This window comes from Hemibagrus wyckioides, linkage group LG17 (assembly GCF_019097595.1).
Source record: "Hemibagrus wyckioides isolate EC202008001 linkage group LG17, SWU_Hwy_1.0, whole genome shotgun sequence".
Lineage (NCBI taxonomy): Eukaryota > Metazoa > Chordata > Actinopteri > Siluriformes > Bagridae > Hemibagrus > Hemibagrus wyckioides.
Genome location: NC_080726.1, coordinates 16013571 through 16035238, shown reverse-complemented (window position 1 = coordinate 16035238; position 21668 = coordinate 16013571). Strand labels below are relative to the sequence as shown.

The following is a 21668-nucleotide window of genomic DNA, read 5'->3' as shown; positions in this document are numbered from 1 at the left end:
CCTTGCTTTGTGCACTGGTGCACAGTCATGTTGGAAGAGGAAGGGGCCAGCTCCAAACTGTTCCCACAAAGTTGGGAGCATGGAATTGTCCAAAATGTCTTGGTATGCTGAAGCATTCAGAGTTCCTTTCACTGGAACTAAGGGGCCAAGCCCAGCTCCTGAAAAACAACCCCACACCATAATCCCCCCTCCACCAAACTTTACACTTGGCACAATGCAGTCAGACAAGTACCGTTCTCCTGGCAACCGCCAAACCCAGACTCGTCCATCAGATTGCCAGATGGAGAAGTGCGATTCGTCACTCCAGAGAACGCGTCTCCACTGCTCTAGAGTCCAGTGGCGGCGTGCTTTACACCACTGCATCCGACGCTTTGCATTGCACTTGATGTATGACTTGGATGCAGCTGCTCGGCCATGGAAACCCATTCCATGAAGCTCTCTGCACAAGCTCTCTGCGCACTGTTCTTGAGCTAATCTGAAGGCCACATGAAGTTTGGAGGTCTGTAGCGATTGACTCTGCAGAAAGTTGGCGACCTCTTCGCACTATGCGCTTCAGCATCCGCTGACCCCGCTCCGTCAGTTTACGTGGCCTACCACTTCTTGGCTGAGTTGCTGTCGTTCCCAAACACTTCCACGTTCTTATAATACAGCTGACAGTTGACTGTGGAATATTTAGGAGTGAGGAAATTTCACGACTGGATTTGTTGCACAGGTGGCATCCTATCACAGTTCCACGCTGGAATTCACTGAGCTCCTGAGAGCGACCCATTCTTTCACAAATGTTTGTAAAAACAGTCTGCATGCCTAGGTGCTTGATTTTATACACCTGTGGCCATGGAAGTGATTGGAACACCTGATTCTAATTATTTGGATGGGTGAGCGAATACTTTTGGCAATATAGTGTATGTATGTATCTCTATAAGCTCTATCCAGTTGAGCTTATCAGAGCAAAATGGGTTCTATCCGTTGAGCTCATAGTTGTTTATATTTTAAAACAAGATGGATGTTAGGATTAGCAAACATAAAAAGTATAAAAATGTACGTCCCAGATGAAGACGTGTAGAAAAAAATAGTTAAATGATAGATTGTTTATTTGTAACAAAGCAAAAACTAAATTGTTTACATAACATAAATCAAATAAATATCATAAGAAAATATTGCTTTTACTGTAAGAATTGTGCAACAATCGGTTAATGACATAGCTATTAGGTTATTTAATACAAATATGTCAACAAATTTTAAATGTAGTCAAACATTTAAACATGATAAGTAGGTAAAACAGATACGGATACACTGAAAGCTGACTTTGCATTCCTTCTTAAAAATCCTTTGTGTTTATATATTTCCCAGAGGTAGTTTCCATATAAAATAAAATAAACAAATCACACTGCACTTTATAAAGAACACATGTACACTTGCATGTTCTTGCAGTTATCTAATTAGCTGATCTAGCTATGTGGCAGCAGCAAAAATGCATAAAATCATGCCAGTACAGGTCAAGAGATCAAGAAATGTTTACATAAAACATTTCCATGGGGAAAATCATGCTCTTAAAGATTTTCATCATTGCATGGTTGTCAGTTCCAGTTGGGCTGGTTTGTGTATTTTATTTACTGGTTTGTGTTTTTCAAACACAACAGTCTCTAGAATTTACATAGAAGAGTGCAAAAGAAAAACAAAACAAAGAATATCCAGTGGGCAGCAGTTCTTTGGGCAAAAACACCTTGTTTATGAGAAGTCAGTAGAGAATGGGCTTACAGGTTCGAGCTAACAGGATGAATACGGTAACTCAAATAACCACTCTTTACAACCCAAGACACAACATTTCAGTCCTTGAGGCAGATGGGCTACAAACGGAACATGGGTTCCACTCAGGAACACATTTCTCTTGAGTACCTAGCTTATCTGAAGCTTGTTAGATCATTTGGATTCAGGTTTTGCTTGAACAAATATATTCCAAAATATTCATCAAAGTGTTGAGAAATTTTTTAGCCTCTTCTGCTTTGTAGACCTCACATTGTGGGCAAGGCATCTTGTCCTGTAATCAAACACACAAGAAAAGATCATGAATTTTACTGTTAAGTAATATAGTATAATATATATAATATATAGTAATATAGGTGGATGTGAGCGCAGTTCATTTATTATGAACAGTACCATAAATGTGAACTGTGGATATGTCATTAACAACAGTAATTAATAACAGACCAACTGAAAGAGAAGCTTGACCGTGAGACAATAAAAACTGGAACTTAAATAGTGGAACTAATAAGATATAACAAGACACGGGTGAGAGTGATTAGTGACATGTAACTTGCTGGGGCTGAAGGTTAGTCGAGGTCAGCACCCAGTGGCACTACCATGACAAATAGCTGTAATTGGTTAGTATACCAAGGCACAATGTTTCTTTTAATGTATTAGGATGCTGATAATATTATAATTATTCAATTTATTTTCAAGTGAGGAATAAATGTGTTTTAGATGGCTAAAACTGTCTGAGTTGCACATGATAGGTGGTGAACTGGAATCATATCAGCACTATTAAAAAACTCTCTTCAATTCAAGTCATTCATGAAGCTTTTATTGTCATTTGACCCATATAGAGCTGATGCAGTACACAGTGAAAAGAAAGTACGTTTCTCCAGGACTACGGTGCTACATAAAACAACACAGAGCTACATAAAAAACAACACAGAGCTGCATAAGAAACAACACAGAGCTGCATAAACACAGAGCTACATAAAAAAAACAGTGCTACATAAACAACACAGAGCTACATAAACAACACAGAGCTACATAAACAACACAGCTACATAAAACACAGAGCTACATAAACAACACAGAGCTACATAAAACACAGAGCTACATAAACACAGAGCTACATCAGAAATGACACAAAGTTACATAAAAAACGACACAGAGCTACATAAAAAAACGACACAGAGCTACGTAAACAACGACAGAGCTACATAAACAACGACACAGAGCTACATAAAATGACACAGAGCTACATAAAACATGACACAGAGCTACATAAACGACACAGAGCTACATAAAACGACACAGAGCTACATAAACAACACAGAGCTACATAAATAACGAGACAGAGCTACATAAAACGACACAGAGCTACGTAAACAACGACACAGAGCTTCGTAAACAACAACACAGAGCTACGTAAACAACGACAGAGCTACATAAAACGACAGAGCTACATAAACAACGACACAGAGCCACATAAACAACGACAGAGCTACATAAAAAATGACACAGAGCTACATAAAACGACACAGAGATACATAAAAAAGGACACAGAGCTACATAAAACGACAGAGCTACATAAAACACAGAGCTACATAAAAAACGACACAGAGCTACATAAAAAAACGACACAGATCTACATAAAAAATGACACAGAGCTACATAAAAAATGACAGAGCTACATAAATGACACAGAGCTACATAAAAAATGACAGAGCTACATAAAAAACAGAGCTGCATAAAAAACGACACAGAGCTACATAAAAAATGACACAGAGCTACATAAACACAGAGCTACATAAACAACACAGAGCTACATAAACAACACAGAGCTACATAAACAACACAGAGCTACATAAAAAATGACACAGAGCTACATAAACACAGAGCTACATAAACAACACAGAGCTGCATAAAAAACGACACAGAGCTACATAAAAAATGACACAGAGCTACATAAACACAGAGCTACATAAACAACAACACAGAGCTACATAAAACACAGAGCTACATAAAAAAATGACAGAGCTACATAAAACACAGAGCTACATAAAAAACAGAGCTACATAAAAAACAACACAGAGCTACATAAAAAACAACACAGGGCTACATAAACAACACAGGGCTACATAAAACAACACAGAGCTACATAAAAAACAACACAGAGCTACATAAAAAACAACACAGGGCTACATAAAAAACAACACAGGGCTACATAAAAAACAACACAGAGCTACATAAAAAACAACACAGGGCTACATAAACAACACAGGGCTACATAAACAACACAGGGCTACATAAAACAACACAGAGCTACATAAACACAGAGCTACATAAAACGACAGAGCTACATAAAACGACAGAGCTACATAAAACGACAGAGCTACATAAACAACAACAGAGCTACATAAAAAATGACAGAGCTACATAAAACCCAGAGCTACATAAAACGACACAGAGCTACGTAAACAACGACACAGAGCTTCGTAAACAACAACACAGAGCTACGTAAACAACACAGAGCTACATAAAACGACAGAGCTACATAAAACGACAGAGCTACATAAAACGACAGAGCTAGATAAGAGCTAAAGAGCTACAGAGCTACGTAAACAACGACAGAGCTACATAAACAATGACACAGAGCTACATAAAACGACAGAGCTACATAAAACGACAGAGCTAGATAAACAACGACACAGAGCTACATAAAAAATGACACAGAGCTACATAAAACAACAAAGAGCTACATAAACACAGGGCTACATAAACACAGGGCTACATAAAAAACAACACAGAGCTACATAAAAAATGACACAGAGCTACATAGACAACACAGAGCTACATAAAAAACACAGAGCTACATAAAAAACGACACAGAGCTACATAAAAAACGACACAGAGCTACATAAAAAAGGACAGAGCTACATAAAACGACAGAGCTACATAAAAAACGACACAGAGCTACATAAAAAACGACACAGAGCTACATAAAAATGACAGAGCTACATAAAACACAGAGCTACATAAAAAACGACACAGAGCTACATAAAAAACGACACAGAGCTACATAAAAAACGACACAGAGCTACATAAAAATGACAGAGCTACATAAAACACAGAGCTACATAAAAAAACAGAGCTACATAAAAAAACAACACAGAGCTACATAAAACACAGAGCTACATAAAACACAGAGCTACATAAAACACAGAGCTACATAAAAAATGACACAGAGCTACATAAAACAACAAAGAGCTACATAAACACAGGGCTACATAAACACAGGGCTACATAAACACAGAGCTACATAAAAAACAACACAGAGCTACATAAAACAATACAGAGCTACATAAAAAACACAGAGCTACATAAAACCCAGAGCTACATAAAAAACAACACAGAGCTACATAAAACAATACAGAGCTACATAAAAAACACAGAGCTACATAAAAAACCCAGAGCTACATAAAACCCAGAGCTACATAAAACCCAGAGCTACATAAAACACAGAGCTACATAAAAAACGACACAGAGCTACATAAAAAACAACACAGAGCTACATAAAACACAGAGCTACATAAAAAACGACACAGAGCTACATAAACAACACAGGGCTACATAAACACAGAGCTACATAAAAAACAACAGAGCTACATAAAACATGACAGAGCTACATAAAAAAATGACACAGAGCTACATAAAAAATGACAAAGCTACATAAACAACACAGAGCTACATAAAAAACACAGAGCTACATAAACACAGAGCTACATAAAACGACAGAGCTACATAAACAACAGAGCTACATAAAAAATGACAGAGCTACATAAAACCCAGAGCTACATAAAACAACCCAGAGCTACATAAAACAACCCAGAGGTACATAAAAAACAACCCAGAGGTACATAAAAAACAACCCAGAGGTACATAAAAAACAACCCAGAGGTACATAAAAAACAACACAGAGGTACATAAAAAACAACACAGAGGTACATAAAAAACAACACAGAGCTACATAAACAAACAGAGCTACATAAACACAGAGCTACATAAAATGACACAGAGCTACATAAAAAACAAACACAGAGCTACATAAACACAGAGCTACATAAAATGACACAGAGCTACATAAAAAATGACACAGAGCTACATAAACACAGAGCTACATAAAACAACACAGAGCTACATAAAACACAGAGCTACATAAACAACAACACAGAGCTACATAAAACACAGAGCTACATAAAAAAATGACAGAGCTACATAAAAAAAACACAGAGCTACATAAAAAATGACACAGAGCTACGTAAACAACGACAGAGCTACATAAAAAATGACACAGAGCTACATGACACAGAGCTACATAAACAACGACACAGAGCTACATAAACAACGACACAGAGCTACATAAACAACGACACAGAGCTACATAAACAACGACACAGAGCTACATAAAAAACGTCACAGAGCTACATAAAACGACACAGAGCTACATAAAACGACACAGAGCTACATAAACAACACAGAGCTACATAAACAACGACACAGAGAGCTACATAAAAAACAACACAGAGCTACATAAACAACACAGAACTACATAAAACACAGAGCTACATAAAAAACAACACAGAGCTACATAAAAAATGACACAAAGCTACATAAACACAGAGCTACATAAAACGACACAGAGCTACATAAAACGACACAGAGCTACATAAACAACACAGAGCTACATAAAACACAGAGCTACATAAAACACAGAGCTACATAAAAAACAACACAGAGCTACATAAAAAACAACACAGCTACATAAAACACAGAGCTACATAAAACGACACAGAGCTACATAAACAACGACACAGAGCTACATAAAACGACACAGAGCTACATAAAACGACACAGAGCTACATAAAAAACAACACAGAGAGCTACATAAACAACGACACAGAGCTACATAAAACGACAGAGCTACATAAAGACAGAGCTACATAAACAACGACAGAGCTACATAAACAACGACAGAGCTACATAAACAACGACAGAGCTACATAAACAACGACAGAGCTACATAAACAACAACACAGAGCTACATAAAACGACACAGAGCTACATAAAACAACACAGAGCTACATAAAACACAGAGCTACATAAACAACACAGAGCTACATAAACAACGACACAGAGAGCTACATAAAAAACGACACAGAGAGCTACATAAACAACGACACAGAGAGCTACATAAACAACGACACAGAGCTACATAAAACGACAAAGCTACATAAACAATGACAGAGCTACATAAACAACAACACAGAGCTACATAAAACGACACAGAGCTACATAAACCAACACAGAGCTACATAAACAACACAGAGCTACATAAACAACGACACAGAGAGCTACATAAAAAACGACACAGAGAGCTACATAAACAACGACACAGAGCTACATAAAACGACAAAGCTACATAAACAATGACAGAGCTACATAAACAACAACACAGAGCTACATAAAACGACACAGAGCTACATAAACCAACACAGAGCTACATAAACAACACAGAGCTACATAAACAACGACACAGAGAGCTACATAAAAAACAACACAGAGCTACATAAACAACAACACAGAGCTACATAAAAAACAACACAGAGCTACATAAAAAACAACACAGAGCTACATAAACAACAACACAGAGCTACATAAAAAACAACACAGAGCTACATAAAACAACACAGGGCTACATAAAACAACACAGGGCTACATAAACAACACAGAGCTACATAAAACACAGAGCTACATAAACAACAACACAGAGCTACATAAACCGACACAGAGCTACATAAACCGACACAGAGCTACATAAACAACACAGAGCTACATAAAACACAGAGCTACATAAACAACAACACAGAGCTACATAAAAAACAACACAGAGCTACATAAAAAACAACACAGAGCTACATAAAAAACGACACAGAGCTACATAAAAAATGACACAGAGCTACATAAAACACAAACACAGAGCTACATAAAAAACGACACAGAGCTACATAAAAAACGACACAGAGAGCTACATAAAAAACAACACAGAGAGCTACATAAAAAACAACACAGGGCTACATAAAAAACAACACAGAGCTACATAAAACACAGAGCTACATACAAAACGACACAGAGCTACATAAAACGACACAGAGCTACATAAAAACGACACAGAGCTACATAAAACGACACAGAGCTACATAAAAAACGACACAGAGCTACATAAAACACGACACAGAGCTACATAAAACACGACACAGAGCTACATAAACACAACACAGAGCTACATAAAACAACACAGAGCTACATAAAACACAACACAGAGCTACATAAAACAACACAGAGCTACATAAAACACAACACAGAGCTACATAAAACAACACAGAGCTACATAAAACAACACAGAGAGCTACATAAAAAACAACACAGAGAGCTACATAAAAAACAACACAGGGCTACATAAAAAACAACACAGGGCTACATAAACAACACAGGGCTACATAAAAAACAACACAGGGCTACATAAAAAACAACACAGGGCTACATAAAAAACAACACAGGGCTACATAAAAAACGACACAGAGCTACATAAAAAACAACACAGAGCTACATAAAAAACAACACAGAGCTACATAAACAACACAGAGCTACATAAACAACACAGAGCTACATAAAAAACAACACAGAGCTACATAAAAAACAACACAGAGCTACATAAAAAATGACACAGAGCTACATAAACAACACAGAGCTAAGGACTAAGCCACAACAAGTGTATTGTGTGCAACTTAGAGCAAAACAGTAGAGGATGATACACAAAATAGCACTGACCAGTATACATTCTATACAATACGTTATAGAGTTTGGCAGTAAGAGTTCATGATGGAAATGTGCCATGCTCAAAAAATTCTAAAGTCAAAGGATAAACAGCCCTAGGCCTGAGCTTTATCTTATCTTACAAAAGGAAAGGTCTCAGAGGAAATGACTTAAAACCATCTTGCTGGAGAATGAACAAATAAGTCCTCATTATAGACTTAAACTTCAGTCTACATTTTGGACTTGGTTGCAAAAATCATTGTAAACAAACTGTATATTTTTAACGTACACTACTACACAAGCATTATAATGATTTTATTGTACAATGGAACCTTACAAATTTTCACCTTAAGAACTAGCATTTCATTCAATGGAAAGCCAAGTGAAGCAAGTTTACAAATGTTACAAAATTTTATTCAGTCAGCGAAAGCTGTTTCGAAAGTTTCAACCCATGATACCAGCGTTGCCTTTGACATGCGTTCAAAAGCTACGTGATTTTTCACACGTTTTTTGTTAACAGATTGGTGGTGTGGGTGGTCTGTTCTATTTTTAGCTTGGTGGCAGGACCCTTGACATGGAATGCTTGGCTTCGGTCAGTTCTTTGTAAGCAGCCATACAGTTTACATACGCTTCGTATCGGTAATATTGGTAATATTTTTGTGTGGCTGGAACAGATTATCTGCATTTACATTATTTCTTATGGGAAAATCTGTTCGCAATCCAAATTTTCACCTTAAGAACTCCAGAATGTATTAAATTCGTATGCCGAGATTCCACTTATATAATAATATTCATTTCATTGGACCACAACGGATCAAACTCCACAAATATGTCTTCAAATGTTCTTCCACAACATATAAGGGGTTAGGGAGTTAACACCAAGACATCATACTCACACTAAGATGTCGTGCGAGTTCATGGAGCCTTTTGGGTAAAGTAGATATAGTAGATTGGGGTAAATCTGTCTCTTGAACGAGAACGGTCATCTCCTTTCCAAAGCACTTCAGTGTGGATCTGGAACAGTTCTGCTGGAGTGAGAAGACAACATCTTGAAGCCTCTATGGTAAACACAGGCAAAAACACCAGAATATTTTATAACTATGCATTTAAAATAAATACATTTAAAAAAATAAATTAACAGCATAATAAAGTATATACAGCTCTGGAAAAAAATAAGAGACCACTGCAAAATAATTTAAAATGAAATAAAAAAAATTTCTTATGTTTTTTTCTTACAAGTGTATGCATTAGTGAGATGAACAGTTTTGTTTAATTTTTTGTGAACTGCTGACAATATTTCTCCTAAATTCAAAATATAACTATTGTTATTTAGAGTGTATATTTAAAGGAAATGACAACACATCAAAATAACCCAAGATCATGCAGTATTTGCAGAGCTTTAATAACTCAAATAAAACAAAATGCAAATCATTTGTAAACAAATTGTGTTAATGCTTTGGCTAAATAACATCAAGAAATCAGTATTTGGTGGAATAACCCCGATTTGCATGCTCTTTGGCATGTTTTTCACATTGCTGTTGGGTAACATTACACCACTCTTTTTGCAAAAAAAAGCAAACAGCTCAGCTTCGCATGATGGTTTGTGACCATCCATCTTCCTTTTGATGACATTCCAGAGGTGTTCAACAGGGTTCAAATCTGGAGATTGGGCAGTGGTCTCTTATTTTCTTCCAGAGCTGTGTATCTCAGACACATTTATAAGAAGTGTAATCACTAGCTACAGAGATTAAAATGAAGAATACTATTACATGCAAGAAACACATACCTTATAATTGTTTAGCGTTGGTGTGTATAGCGTGGAATTGTATAAATCCTGTTATGATAGAAGAATACATTGGTATCAATTTCAAAATGACCAAATTGTAACTTTTATTATTATATAAGCTTGTTAATGTAAGATAAAGAAATCAGAGATATAATAATGGATTCTAAATAATGGATTCTAGGATCTATTATCCAACCTGTTGAATGTCAACCTGCTCCACACATGGCATCCTGGCTAGTGTGATGCTAACTTATCTGCATGCATTTAATCTACTACAATTTGTATGTTCTTAAAATTTTAATTTCACCTTTATTTTTGGTTTCAGCACTTTTTTAAATATATATATATAAAATGCTTGAGTAAGAGTGTCAAAGTAACTAAAAAAATACTAATTGGATTTCACATAATTATCACAGCAATTTACAAATTCCCCTTCTTAGCAAATACTGCAGCCCACAAACATGAATACCCAGGATTTACAATCCTCAGAACACACACACACATGACATGACCTGACCTGACATGGCCAAGGCTTTGTATATTATTCATGCTTCCATGCTTCATTATTGTATTGTGCCTCAACCATATTTTGTTTGAAGATCGTTTTAGATTGTTTGCCCTGGTGACATAAATGATTACTCAACTGCATGTGCGTCTATCTCTAATCAGTTTATCATGACAATAATAGACAAATGAACCACCTACAAGAGCCACCTTTCCTACATTATATGGCCAAAAGTATGTGCACACATAAGTATTACATATTTCATTCCAAATACATGGCCTTTAATATTCAGTTGTTCTTCTTTTGATGCCTCTACTCTTCTGGGAGGGCTTTCCACTAAATTCTGGAGTGTGGCTGTGAGGATTTGTGTTTATTCAGTCTAAGAACGAGTGAGTATGATGTAAGATGAGGAGTCGTGTCATTCCAGTTCATCCCCAAAATGTGCAATGCAGATGATGTATGGACACCTATGTTCTTCCAAACCACATCACAAACTATGTCTTTCTGTTCTCACAGGAACATTGTCATGTTGGAACATGTTCATGCTCTGACCTCTTAACCTCACAGCACACAAAAACATTCTAGACAATTTTAGAGGAAGGCTCACATATGGTTCTAAGAGTCCAGGGTTTAAAAACAGTGTGGCCATATGAAGTCAATTAAGCAGATCTAACAGCAATTGCCAAGGTAACAGCCTGTGTTATGGTGTTAGCATGTTAAAGCTTTCACTTTCGTTTTGTCTGCCATGAAACAGCCCATGCAATATCCAGTGTGCTTCAAAGACAAACAAATATACTGATTGCTTTCCCGTCAAGCTTTCATCCTCCTAGATGGGACTTTAAACATGTTGTTGTGGCAAAATCATTGATATTATCAGTCTTCCTCAGGGAGCATAACCCAAGCATAATCAAGCATGGTCACAAAACCTGTACTATATGTTTGCAGACAAGTGAAGACAAGTTCTCTCATTATCAACCTCATTTTCTTGAAATTCGCTGTACAATGTGTACACAGTAAAACGGGTATTCATGAGAAATCTATGCAACTTTTATTAACTAACTTTAAATAACAGAATTTGCAAGGATTACTGTACTTATATATACTGAATATACTGCCGATGTTAAGGTGCTTATTTGTATTACTTTACAGAATTTAGCAGATCCAGTGCTGCTTATAGAATTGCTTTAGAGTCTTGAGCAAAAACACATCATATAATTTGCATGCAATTTGTATTGCCTTATGCCAGTTCATTGGGCCAGGGACTAAGATTATCATCAAGAAAATTTGGTGAAAATTTGCCATTTTGTTTAATGGAATAAATTAATCAACACAAACCCACAACAAGACAAACACAACACAAACACAATTTCTTATTCCAAACATTACACCCAAAAAAGATAACTGAGGCCCAGAGTGAAGAACACTGAGAACAATATTTTGAAGCATGTACTGGAAATATTTTACTGGGTCTACTCTAAAAGGGTTGCCTGCTGTATGAGCAATCGCACAGGATGTCAGTTTGCAGCTGGGATGACTTAAGCCAAAATAGTTGCAAACCCCATCTGCAAACATGAGCCTGCTTACACTGTGGGATCTAGATGGTTCTAAGCAGTTTGTGCAACTTACTATTGAAACAAATGGAAAATATGGATATAACATAAGGTTTTGCTTAAGTACATTTTTTTATTGCCAGTCATTATGGCCACTGTGTCGGCACACTGTCACTGTTGTAACCTATAGTTTAGCCATTTCAGCCATTCCTCCCAACAATATCGACACTGAGATCTATTAATAAATCTAATACACCATCTGCTCTTGCAGTATCCAATAAGGGCTGACCTGGGGATAAGCATCCCTCATACATGCCTGAGGTGATAAGATTTTCCTGAATACCTTCTTCTTCTGTAGTTTCAGATGAATACTCTGTACATTTATATGCATTGTAAAACCATACACTTTATTCGTTTTGCACAACACGTCAGGTCTAATATACACCACATGGAATGATCTGTTAAACAGCTTGAAAATATTGTTGTAGTTATGGGAATCCTGTCCACCAAAGCTCGGTATAAACATTTAATACATCAGCCAACCAGTTCAGTTCTCACAAGTATTTTATACACTTATATTGCCAAATATAAGTTTTGGGACATCCCTCCAAATAATTGAATTCAATCACTTCCATGGCCACAGGTGTATAAAATCATGCTTGTCTGTCTTGCAATCCGATGGATGAGTCCGAGTTTGGAGGTTGCCAGGAGAATGCTACTTGCCCGACTGCATTGTGCTAAGTGTAAAGTTTGGTGGAGGGGGAGATTATGGTGTGGGGTTGTTTTCAAGGGTTGGGCTTGGCCCCTTAGTTCCAGTGAAAGGAACTCTTAATGCTTCAGCATATCAAGACATTTTGGACAATTTCATGCTCCCAACTTTGTGGGAACAGTTTGGGGATGGCCCCTTCCTGTTCCAACATAATTGTGCACCAGTGCAAAAAGCAAGGTCCATAGAGACATGGATGAGTGAGTTCGGTGTGGAGGAACTTGAGTGGCCTGCACCTCGACCTGATAGAACACCTTTGGGATGAATTAGAGCAGAGACAGGCCTTCTCGTCCAACATCAGTGCCTGACCTCACAAATGTACTTTTAGAGAAATGGTCAAAGATTTCCATAAACACACTCCTAAACCTTGTGGAAAGCCTTCCTAGAAGAGTTGAAGCTGTCATGGCTGTAAATGGTGGGCCAACTCCATATTAAACCCTTCAGATTAAGAATGGGATGTCACTTAAATTTCATGTGGATGTAAAAGGCAGATGTCACAAATCTTTTGGCAATATAGTGTATGTGTGATACTGGCACTGTTCCCAATCAGAGCCTAGTATCCTGCCACCACCATCCTAGACTGTGGGTATGGTGTTGTATTGGTGATGTGCAGTGCTGTTTTGCGCAAAGCATACCTTCTGGAATTATGGCCAAAAAGTTCAACCTTGGTTTCATCAGACCATAACACATTTCCCCACATGATTTTGGAAGACTTCAAATGTGTTTTTGCAAAAATTTAGCCGTTTTGGATGTTTTTCTTAGTTAGAAAAAGCTACTGTCTTGACACCCTACCCGATAGCCCAGACATGTGAATAATATGGGAGATTGTTGTCACATGTAATACACAGCCAGTACTTTCCAGAAATTCCTGAAGCTCCTTTATTGTTTTTTTTGACTCTTGGCAGCCTCCCAGACCAGTTTTCTTCTCGTTTTTTCATCAATTTTGGAGGGACGTCCAGGTCTTAGTAATGTCACTGTTGCACCATATTTTCTCCACTTGATGTTGACTGTCTTCACTGTGTTCCGTGGTATATCTAATGCCTTGGAAATTCTTTTGTACCCTTCTCCTGACTTACATCTTTTAACAGTGAGATCCCTCTGATGCTTCGAAAGCTCTATGCAAACCATGGTTTTGGTGTAGGATGTGACAAAGAAAATTTCAGGAAAAGCCTGCTAGAACAGCTGAACTTGATTTGGGGTTAATCAGAAGCACTTTAAACAATAGTAGGTGTGTACTGAGTCCTATTTAACATGAGTTTGAATGTAATTGCTTAATTCTGAATACAGCCACATCCCCAGTTATAAGAGGGTGCGCACACTTATGCAACCACATTATTTTAGTTTTTTATTTTTACCCCCAAAAGATTTCAGTTTGTTTTTTAATTGAGTTGTAAAGGTTATAGATCACATTAAAGGTGGAAAAGGCTCTGAAATTATCATCATTATTTTTTTTTACATCACAGAAACCTGGCATTTTAACAGGGGTGTGTTAACTTTTTATATATTTACTATAGTTAAAGGGGGTGGGGCTACCAAGTGCCAACGCTGGATAAGAAAAAAAAAAATCAAGGTGACCGACAATGCAATTGTGACCAAGATATCACACAAATGTCTTTTGAATAAGCCCACACTGTGTGACTTATTTTCCAACAATTTCAAAATTCACTCTATTCTGCTAATGTTAGTAGCATTGCATTATGTGCCTTTGTTTGGGAAACAGCTTACACGTCCAGTTAAGTGAAAGAAATCATTAGTGTTCTAAAATCAGCATAGTGCATAGTGTGTAGTAAGTCATTTAAGATGCAGCTACAGATGTTTTCAATATTTTTCTTCCAACAATGGGTACTAAATGTTACTTCTCCGACCCCCTGTCTAGCCTCTTGTTCTTGTCTTGTTCTAGCACCATATGCAAGAGACCCTGACGACCACAGCACTGCTGTACTTTAATGACATATGAGTCCATAAAAAACAACTGAAAGTCTAATTTTTGTCTTCCTTAAATTACACTCATCATCACCATTGAATCCACTGTCTACTGAGCCAACAGTTCTGCTGATGACACTGTCAGGCACTTTACATTCTTTAATGTCTGCACTATCCTTATAACTTGCTTTGGCTGATTTCAGCTCAGCATTTAATACATTTAATCCTGGCAAGCATTCAGTTATGAATGTGACATCAGGATTGTGTTTTTGGGTAATTTATTTCTGTTCTACTTTCTTCTGTTCTCACTCTTCCCAAATACACAAAAAAAAATCACTGGAAATTACTGGATTCTTTGGAAACAGTGACTAGTTTTCTTGCCATTTTCCAAAACTTAGGAACTAACTACAGGAAACTCCCAAGACAGTTTTTTAGAATTGGCATCTAATCATGAATGACTCATTCCCATTCCGTAATATACATTAGCAGCTCATTTAAGCAGTACCTGAAACACCAAAATCTTAAAGAAAGTCTAGACTCTATTTTCTCTACACTGACTCACGCAACAAGTGGAAACGTGGAATTGGTTGTGCTCTAAGCCCTTTTATTGAACACGTCTCACATTTCTTCCTCACTACTAAATATTCACTTTTAAATGGTATTTAGTGGAAGCAATTGGGAACAATAGCAACTCAGCCACAGAGTGGCAGGTCACTTAAAGTCACACAGTGGGTTCAGCGCATGATGAGGCACTTTCTGCAGGGTCAGTAGCTACAGACCTCCACCTACAGACCTTGTAGGTTGCCAGGAGAATGGTTCTTGCCTCAATGCATTGTGCCAAGTGTAAACTTTGGATTATGGTGTGGAGTTGTTTTTCAGGAGTTGTTTTTGTCTCCTTAGTTCCAGTGAAAGGAACTCTTAATGCTTCAGCATACCAAGAGATTTTGAGCAACTTCATGCTCCCAACTTTGTGGGAACAGGTTGGGGATGACCCCTTCCTGTTCCAACACGACTGCGCACCAGTGCACAAAGCAAGGTCCCTAAAGACATGGATAAGTGAGTTTGCTGTGGCTGACCTGACCTCCACTCGATAGAATACATTTGGGATGAATTAGAGTGGAGACTGCGAACCAGGCCTTCTCATCCAACATCAGTGCCTGACATAAAAAAGGAGCTTCTGGCAGAATGGTCAAACATTCCCATAAACACACTCCGAATCCTTGTTGGAAGCCTTCCCAGAAGAGTTGAAGCTGGCATAGCTGCAAAAAGTGGGCTAACTCCATATTAAATCATGTGTATTAAGAATGGGATGTCATTCAATTTCATGTGAATGAAAAAAGTCAAATGTCCCAAATCTTTTAGCAAAATAGTGTATGTGTGATACTGGCACTGTTTATGAGAGAGACTCAATGTGAATGTTTAGCTCAGTGACTGAGGAGCAATGTGGTGAAGCAGGAATGCAGATAGAACATGGCACCCTGGTGTTCTTACTAGTTCTAAGACATCACCATGTGTTAGATTAATAATAACTTTCGATATTCATTTTTGAAAAAAGCCTAGGAAAGAGGTGTCTCAGAGAGAGAGAGAGAGAGAGAGAGAGAGAGAGAGAGAGAGAGAGAGAGAGATTTGTTTTGTAGCTTTTGCAAAGAAATGGAAAAATACCATGATACCATCAAACCCCCCCCCCCCACACACACACACACACACGGCAAAAAAAAAAAAAAAAAAAACTTTAGTCAAGCCAAATAAATTAATTAATTATATCTAATATATCATTAGATACTCTATTATAGGGTTTGTTTGATTTCACGCCCAGGTTTGTATTTAGTTTATTATGTTATTGTAGAGTTATTAGGATATCTGATTACTAACTAATTGCTTGCCCTTTCGAACATTTTCAACAACAATAAAGTTAATAGCCATTTGTCATCATTTCACTCGTCCAGTAAATGATTAAACTCAGCTTAACAGATGGCAGATGCAGACGGAAATATCAATAAATTTGGCTTTTACAGTTCTGATTTTAGGGCCTACGTTATTCAGTCCATTCATTCATCTTCATTATAAAGGCTCACCGTAGGTCAAACATGTGGTAAACATGTGGCCACAAATATAATATATATATATATTTAATTGTTTAATAGTCAGGAAATATTGTAACAGCTGAAGCAAACGTCCAGAGCAGAAACAGCTTTATATAATGAGTATTTTTATGTGAAAGATACTTGGACCACACGGACTTGGATCACTAGTTATAGCTATCGGCTATGCAAGTAAGGAATTAAGTAATAAGTAATCGAGCTAGTTTCTCTTTCATTCGAATAGAAACGTGTGCATTTGAAGAAGAAGAAGAAGAAGAAAACAAAAACACGACAGTAAACAAACAACAGATTAGAAAGATCTGACAGATGAATACAGTTCATTACCACTTTGGAAAGCACGTCCAGGAAAGACTTCACCACATTTTGAATCTCCAAACTGCAAGGTGAGCTACACTTGGCTTGTCTCAAAACCATAGCGCCAAAATAAAAAAGCAATGGTGTTAACTCCATGTAAAACTGGTGCTGGTCTGCTCTTCTCAAAACCATGGTCCAGCTCCAGCTCGCCACTCGCACCACGTCTCTCCGCATGTCCACATATTGCTTCAGTTAAAACGCAGTACAGCTTCGGTTAGGCTCCAGGGAAAATCCACAAGCGCAACATGCACGTGAGAAAACAGCAACAACAAAAGTAGAGGACTGGAGGAAAGACACGTTTTTTCCAAACGACTTGCAGTTAACACACAAGCATAGAGCTGCTTCGCCCTCCGAGTGCTGGGTCCACTGCACAGTGCTGACAATAACCAGCGTGTATTTGACATCTCTTAGATACGAAATCAAGAAAAGCTCCGCCTTCATTTAAGAAATCTGCAGCAGACATACCTAAAGCGCACAGAATACACCTATACACCTATTCATTTGGACTTTCTACTATACCCCAGTGACAAACATGAACAAACTGGGGGTCTGTTCAGGGTGCGTAAAAGAAAGCATTTGCACGTTATTCCACGCAAAAAAATAAATAAATAAATAAAAATAGCTGTTTCCTCTCCCACTCAGCACTCATCAAGCATTGATCTTAAGCGTCAAAGTGTTGACTCCCAGTGCATTAAAGACTTTTACATAATAAGAAACGCCCTCTTCTGCTTAAAACTTTATATAACCCAGTCTGTCATCTGGCACATTAACAGGACATAGTGTTCTTCAAAATCATTTCCTTTCTGACTTTTTGTGTGCATGGGTACGAGCAAGATATACACTTTCGTTTCTAGATTGACAGATATCTGGGTTTGAAATCAAAAGTTGATTGATAAGAATTTCAGCATTCATTTCATTTCATTAGATTTGTTGAAAAAGCTTGGCACCTTTGGTTGCAGACCACCCAATTTTTAGGCGAATAAAAGGAACAGAGAGTTACTTGTTTACAACAACTACATCCAGCCAACGAGATGCTGATATCATCAAACTGCTGAATATGTTTTCCCCCCAGACTTGTAATCCTGCTTCTTTTGTACACCACAGCCACAGGTATAACTACACACAGCAGTCCTCAACAGCCCTGTTCGGGGAGTCTGAGTTCAAAATAAGCTTAGATTTCTGTTTTTAGCTGATAGGAGTGGAACCTGATGCGACCTGACCTGATGTTAATGATCCACCACAAGGTTTGATGTGTTGTGTGTTCTGACATGCTTTTCTGCTCAGTATAGTTGTAAAACTTCATATATGAGTTACTATAGGGTTAGGGTTAGGATCAGCTCTAAAACCAATCTGGTCATTCTCCTCTGATCTCTCTCTCTTGTGGGAGATAATTTTGTAAGTGAGGATATATGTATGAGGTGTGTGTTTGATGTAGTGTGAAATAATCGGGGGACAGCAGGAGTGAGTTCTCAGGTAAGGTTTATTCGTTAGGTCGTTTGAGCTTAAGAACAATATAAGGTTTAACACGGCATGTTGGCCTGTCACGGGCCTTGCACACAGGCTGCAAGGGCTTTGAAGAACAAATAGTTGTATCAATGATGTCAGTCTGGCAGGCCTTCTCTGCGGTACCAGGCTTTCCAAACTTGGACCAATCAATGGCAGAGATGCACCCTAGATTGAGGTGAGGCCGAAGACAATCCCACTGGTGGGGGCGGAAACGCCCAATTTTTAATATAATGATTTAGGGAAGTTTAATTATAATGGTATTTGAAAAGTTATAAATTCAAAGATAATGGTGTAAAAAAGAATCTAAAAGGTCTAAAAAAGAAAGATGGGTGGGATTGTCTAGGCAAAGAACCAGTGACGTGTTGCATTGGGAAGATAAGGGAAATGTATATAAAGGCTGTAGTTGGAGTTCCCCGGAGAGAGGTTGTAGGGACGTTCATGCGTGAGCATCTCAATTCTTGTGTCAGCGCTGATTACAAAATAAAATCTCTTATCTGCATTCATCTAGTCTGCTTGATTGGCTTATTTAGTTTTGAGGCCTTACTAACTATGAGTCTCACTTAGACTGAGCTGTCAGGTCAGTGTGGAGCTGGAGTCAGATTTTAGTAGTGAGTACAGTAGAATTTTTATTCCACACTCTCCACAAAGTGTTTCAGACTGCAGACCCTCTGATCACAGGATTTAGTTTTTTGTTTCATTCTGATGTTTGATCATGCTCTTGACCTGCATCTGAATGATTTCACACATTGTGCTGCTGCCACATGACTGGCTGATTAGATGACCACATGAAGTAGAGGTGTACAGGTGTTCTTAATAAAGTGGACGGCGCGTGTATATACAGTATACGGAATCTAAAATGCCAAAGTGTCAAATTAAAAACGGATGACAATTCAAAAAAGACATACACATATTTTTTATTTATAATGAGGGAACAAATTCTTATAGGGTGTATTCAAATGGTTCGACACATTGGAAATAACTATACATTATGAAATGCTGCAAATTCTTTAAACTCACAAAGTCATACTTTAATAGTTATCTACTATGTAGTTATCATAATACATAGTATAGTATAAAATTATACAATATATAGTATAAACAATACAGTTATAACTACACATCATTAAATGTGGCACATTGATTTGATTATTCTTATTGCAGGAAGGGCAGGCAGGATGGGCTGTATTATGGTATTCATTTTTAAATAACTTCTGATGTTTCATTTTTTGTTTCTATTGTACAAAAGCAGACTAGCAACATTTTATGAAACGTTGGTAAATAATAGAGCCCACCTTTCCATTACCACAGACATTACTAAGGTGCTTTCAAAGGTTGTGGTGGATTAGGTCTATAAATGGACTCACAATGAATTTGGAATGATGATTATTTATTTATTTATTTTCTATTAAAGCATGTTTGATTAACCTTATTGAAAACCAAGCAACATTCTTCTACTGTCCCTTGTACATACAAATTTCTTTTCTCATTCTGCGAAAAAACAATCATTTATATATGTCTGGACCACATAAGAAATTGTGCAAAATACAGTAAAGAGATAAGTGCCATAAAAAAATCCCTACTTCATAAATAAGAGAATTGCCTATTTCAGCTAAAGAAAAAAAATTGTCACAGAGGCTTTGGTTAAGTTACATAGAAATTAGAAATTATTTTACAATTATATAAAAATAATAAAATAATACTGCTTAAAAACAAACCAGAAATTCCGGTTGAGCAGTACTCCAAACTTGAGTTGTATGTAAAGCACCCTTTGCAGCTAATGAGTAAGCAATGAGCATTGAAAACAAATTTCTTGACACCCGTAATCTCAGTAAAGTGGACATGAATCTCCATCCGCCTCCTTTTACACATGGTAAAGTGCTTGGTAAATGTTGTTAAAGCAGGAGGCACTCTAATATGCCTCAGATGAGTTCCACTTAGAGCCTTTTACAGTTCTGCAGTGAGAGTGTGCAGCCATTTATGCTGACCTTTCTCATGCCCTGGCTCTCTGTCACAGGTGCCAGAGTTTGAGTCAGGCTTACCTGGGCATTACTAAAGGATGCAATTCTCCCACTTCCAGCAATTTGTAGGTTGACAGTTGTGGCATAACTTGTTTTTAATGGTGTCTTAGTCCCCTGTATTGGCACATTATCCACTTGTTTTCCATCATCTGAGCACTGAATATGAGAGTTATTTTCAGGTCCTGGGGTGGCTTTAGCCACATAGGCACAGATAAGGCTACTCCGGCAAGTAGCCTTCCCCAGTTCTGGCTCCTCTTGTCCAGTTTCAGGACAAGATGATGAGGGTAAAAGGTTACTCTGAGAGTTGTCTTTTGAGTTATAGACAGATGACATTTCATGTATTTCTGGCCAGTTAAAGTTTGGTAGGTGCTTTCCAGCATCATTGGTCTTCCCAGCAGTCCCCCCAATAGGAGACTGAGGTCCTGGACTAACACAAATAGGGGAGCCATTGCAGGAGTATGTTTGGGGACTACTTGGGTGTGAATCTGCATCTACTGCCCATAGTCCATTCTCAGCAAAGGACCTATGCTCAT

The 21668-nt window shown here is 37.7% G+C and overlaps 1 protein-coding gene across 5 annotated transcripts; it reads right to left on the bottom strand.

Moving 5' to 3' along the window:
• Positions 1 to 1095: 1095 nt before the first annotated feature.
• il15l (interleukin 15, like) lies at positions 1096 to 18283 on the bottom strand. 5 transcript variants are annotated; one of them, XM_058414588.1, is made up of 4 exons: positions 17582 to 18282; positions 10412 to 10459; positions 9522 to 9650; positions 1097 to 2038 (listed from the first exon to the last, which is right to left on the bottom strand). In XM_058414588.1, the coding sequence occupies exons 1-4, from the start codon at positions 17783 to 17785 to the stop codon at positions 1931 to 1933; spliced, it is 489 nt and encodes a 162-aa protein (XP_058270571.1). In that variant the 5' UTR covers positions 17786 to 18282; the 3' UTR covers positions 1097 to 1930. The 5 variants fall into 5 exon arrangements, with proteins under 5 accessions (XP_058270572.1, XP_058270573.1, XP_058270571.1 ...); XM_058414587.1 differs by having other exon boundaries at positions 1098 to 2038; positions 9522 to 9653; XM_058414586.1 differs by having other exon boundaries at positions 1098 to 2038; positions 9522 to 9683; positions 17582 to 18281.
• Positions 18284 to 21668: the final 3385 nt, after the last annotated feature.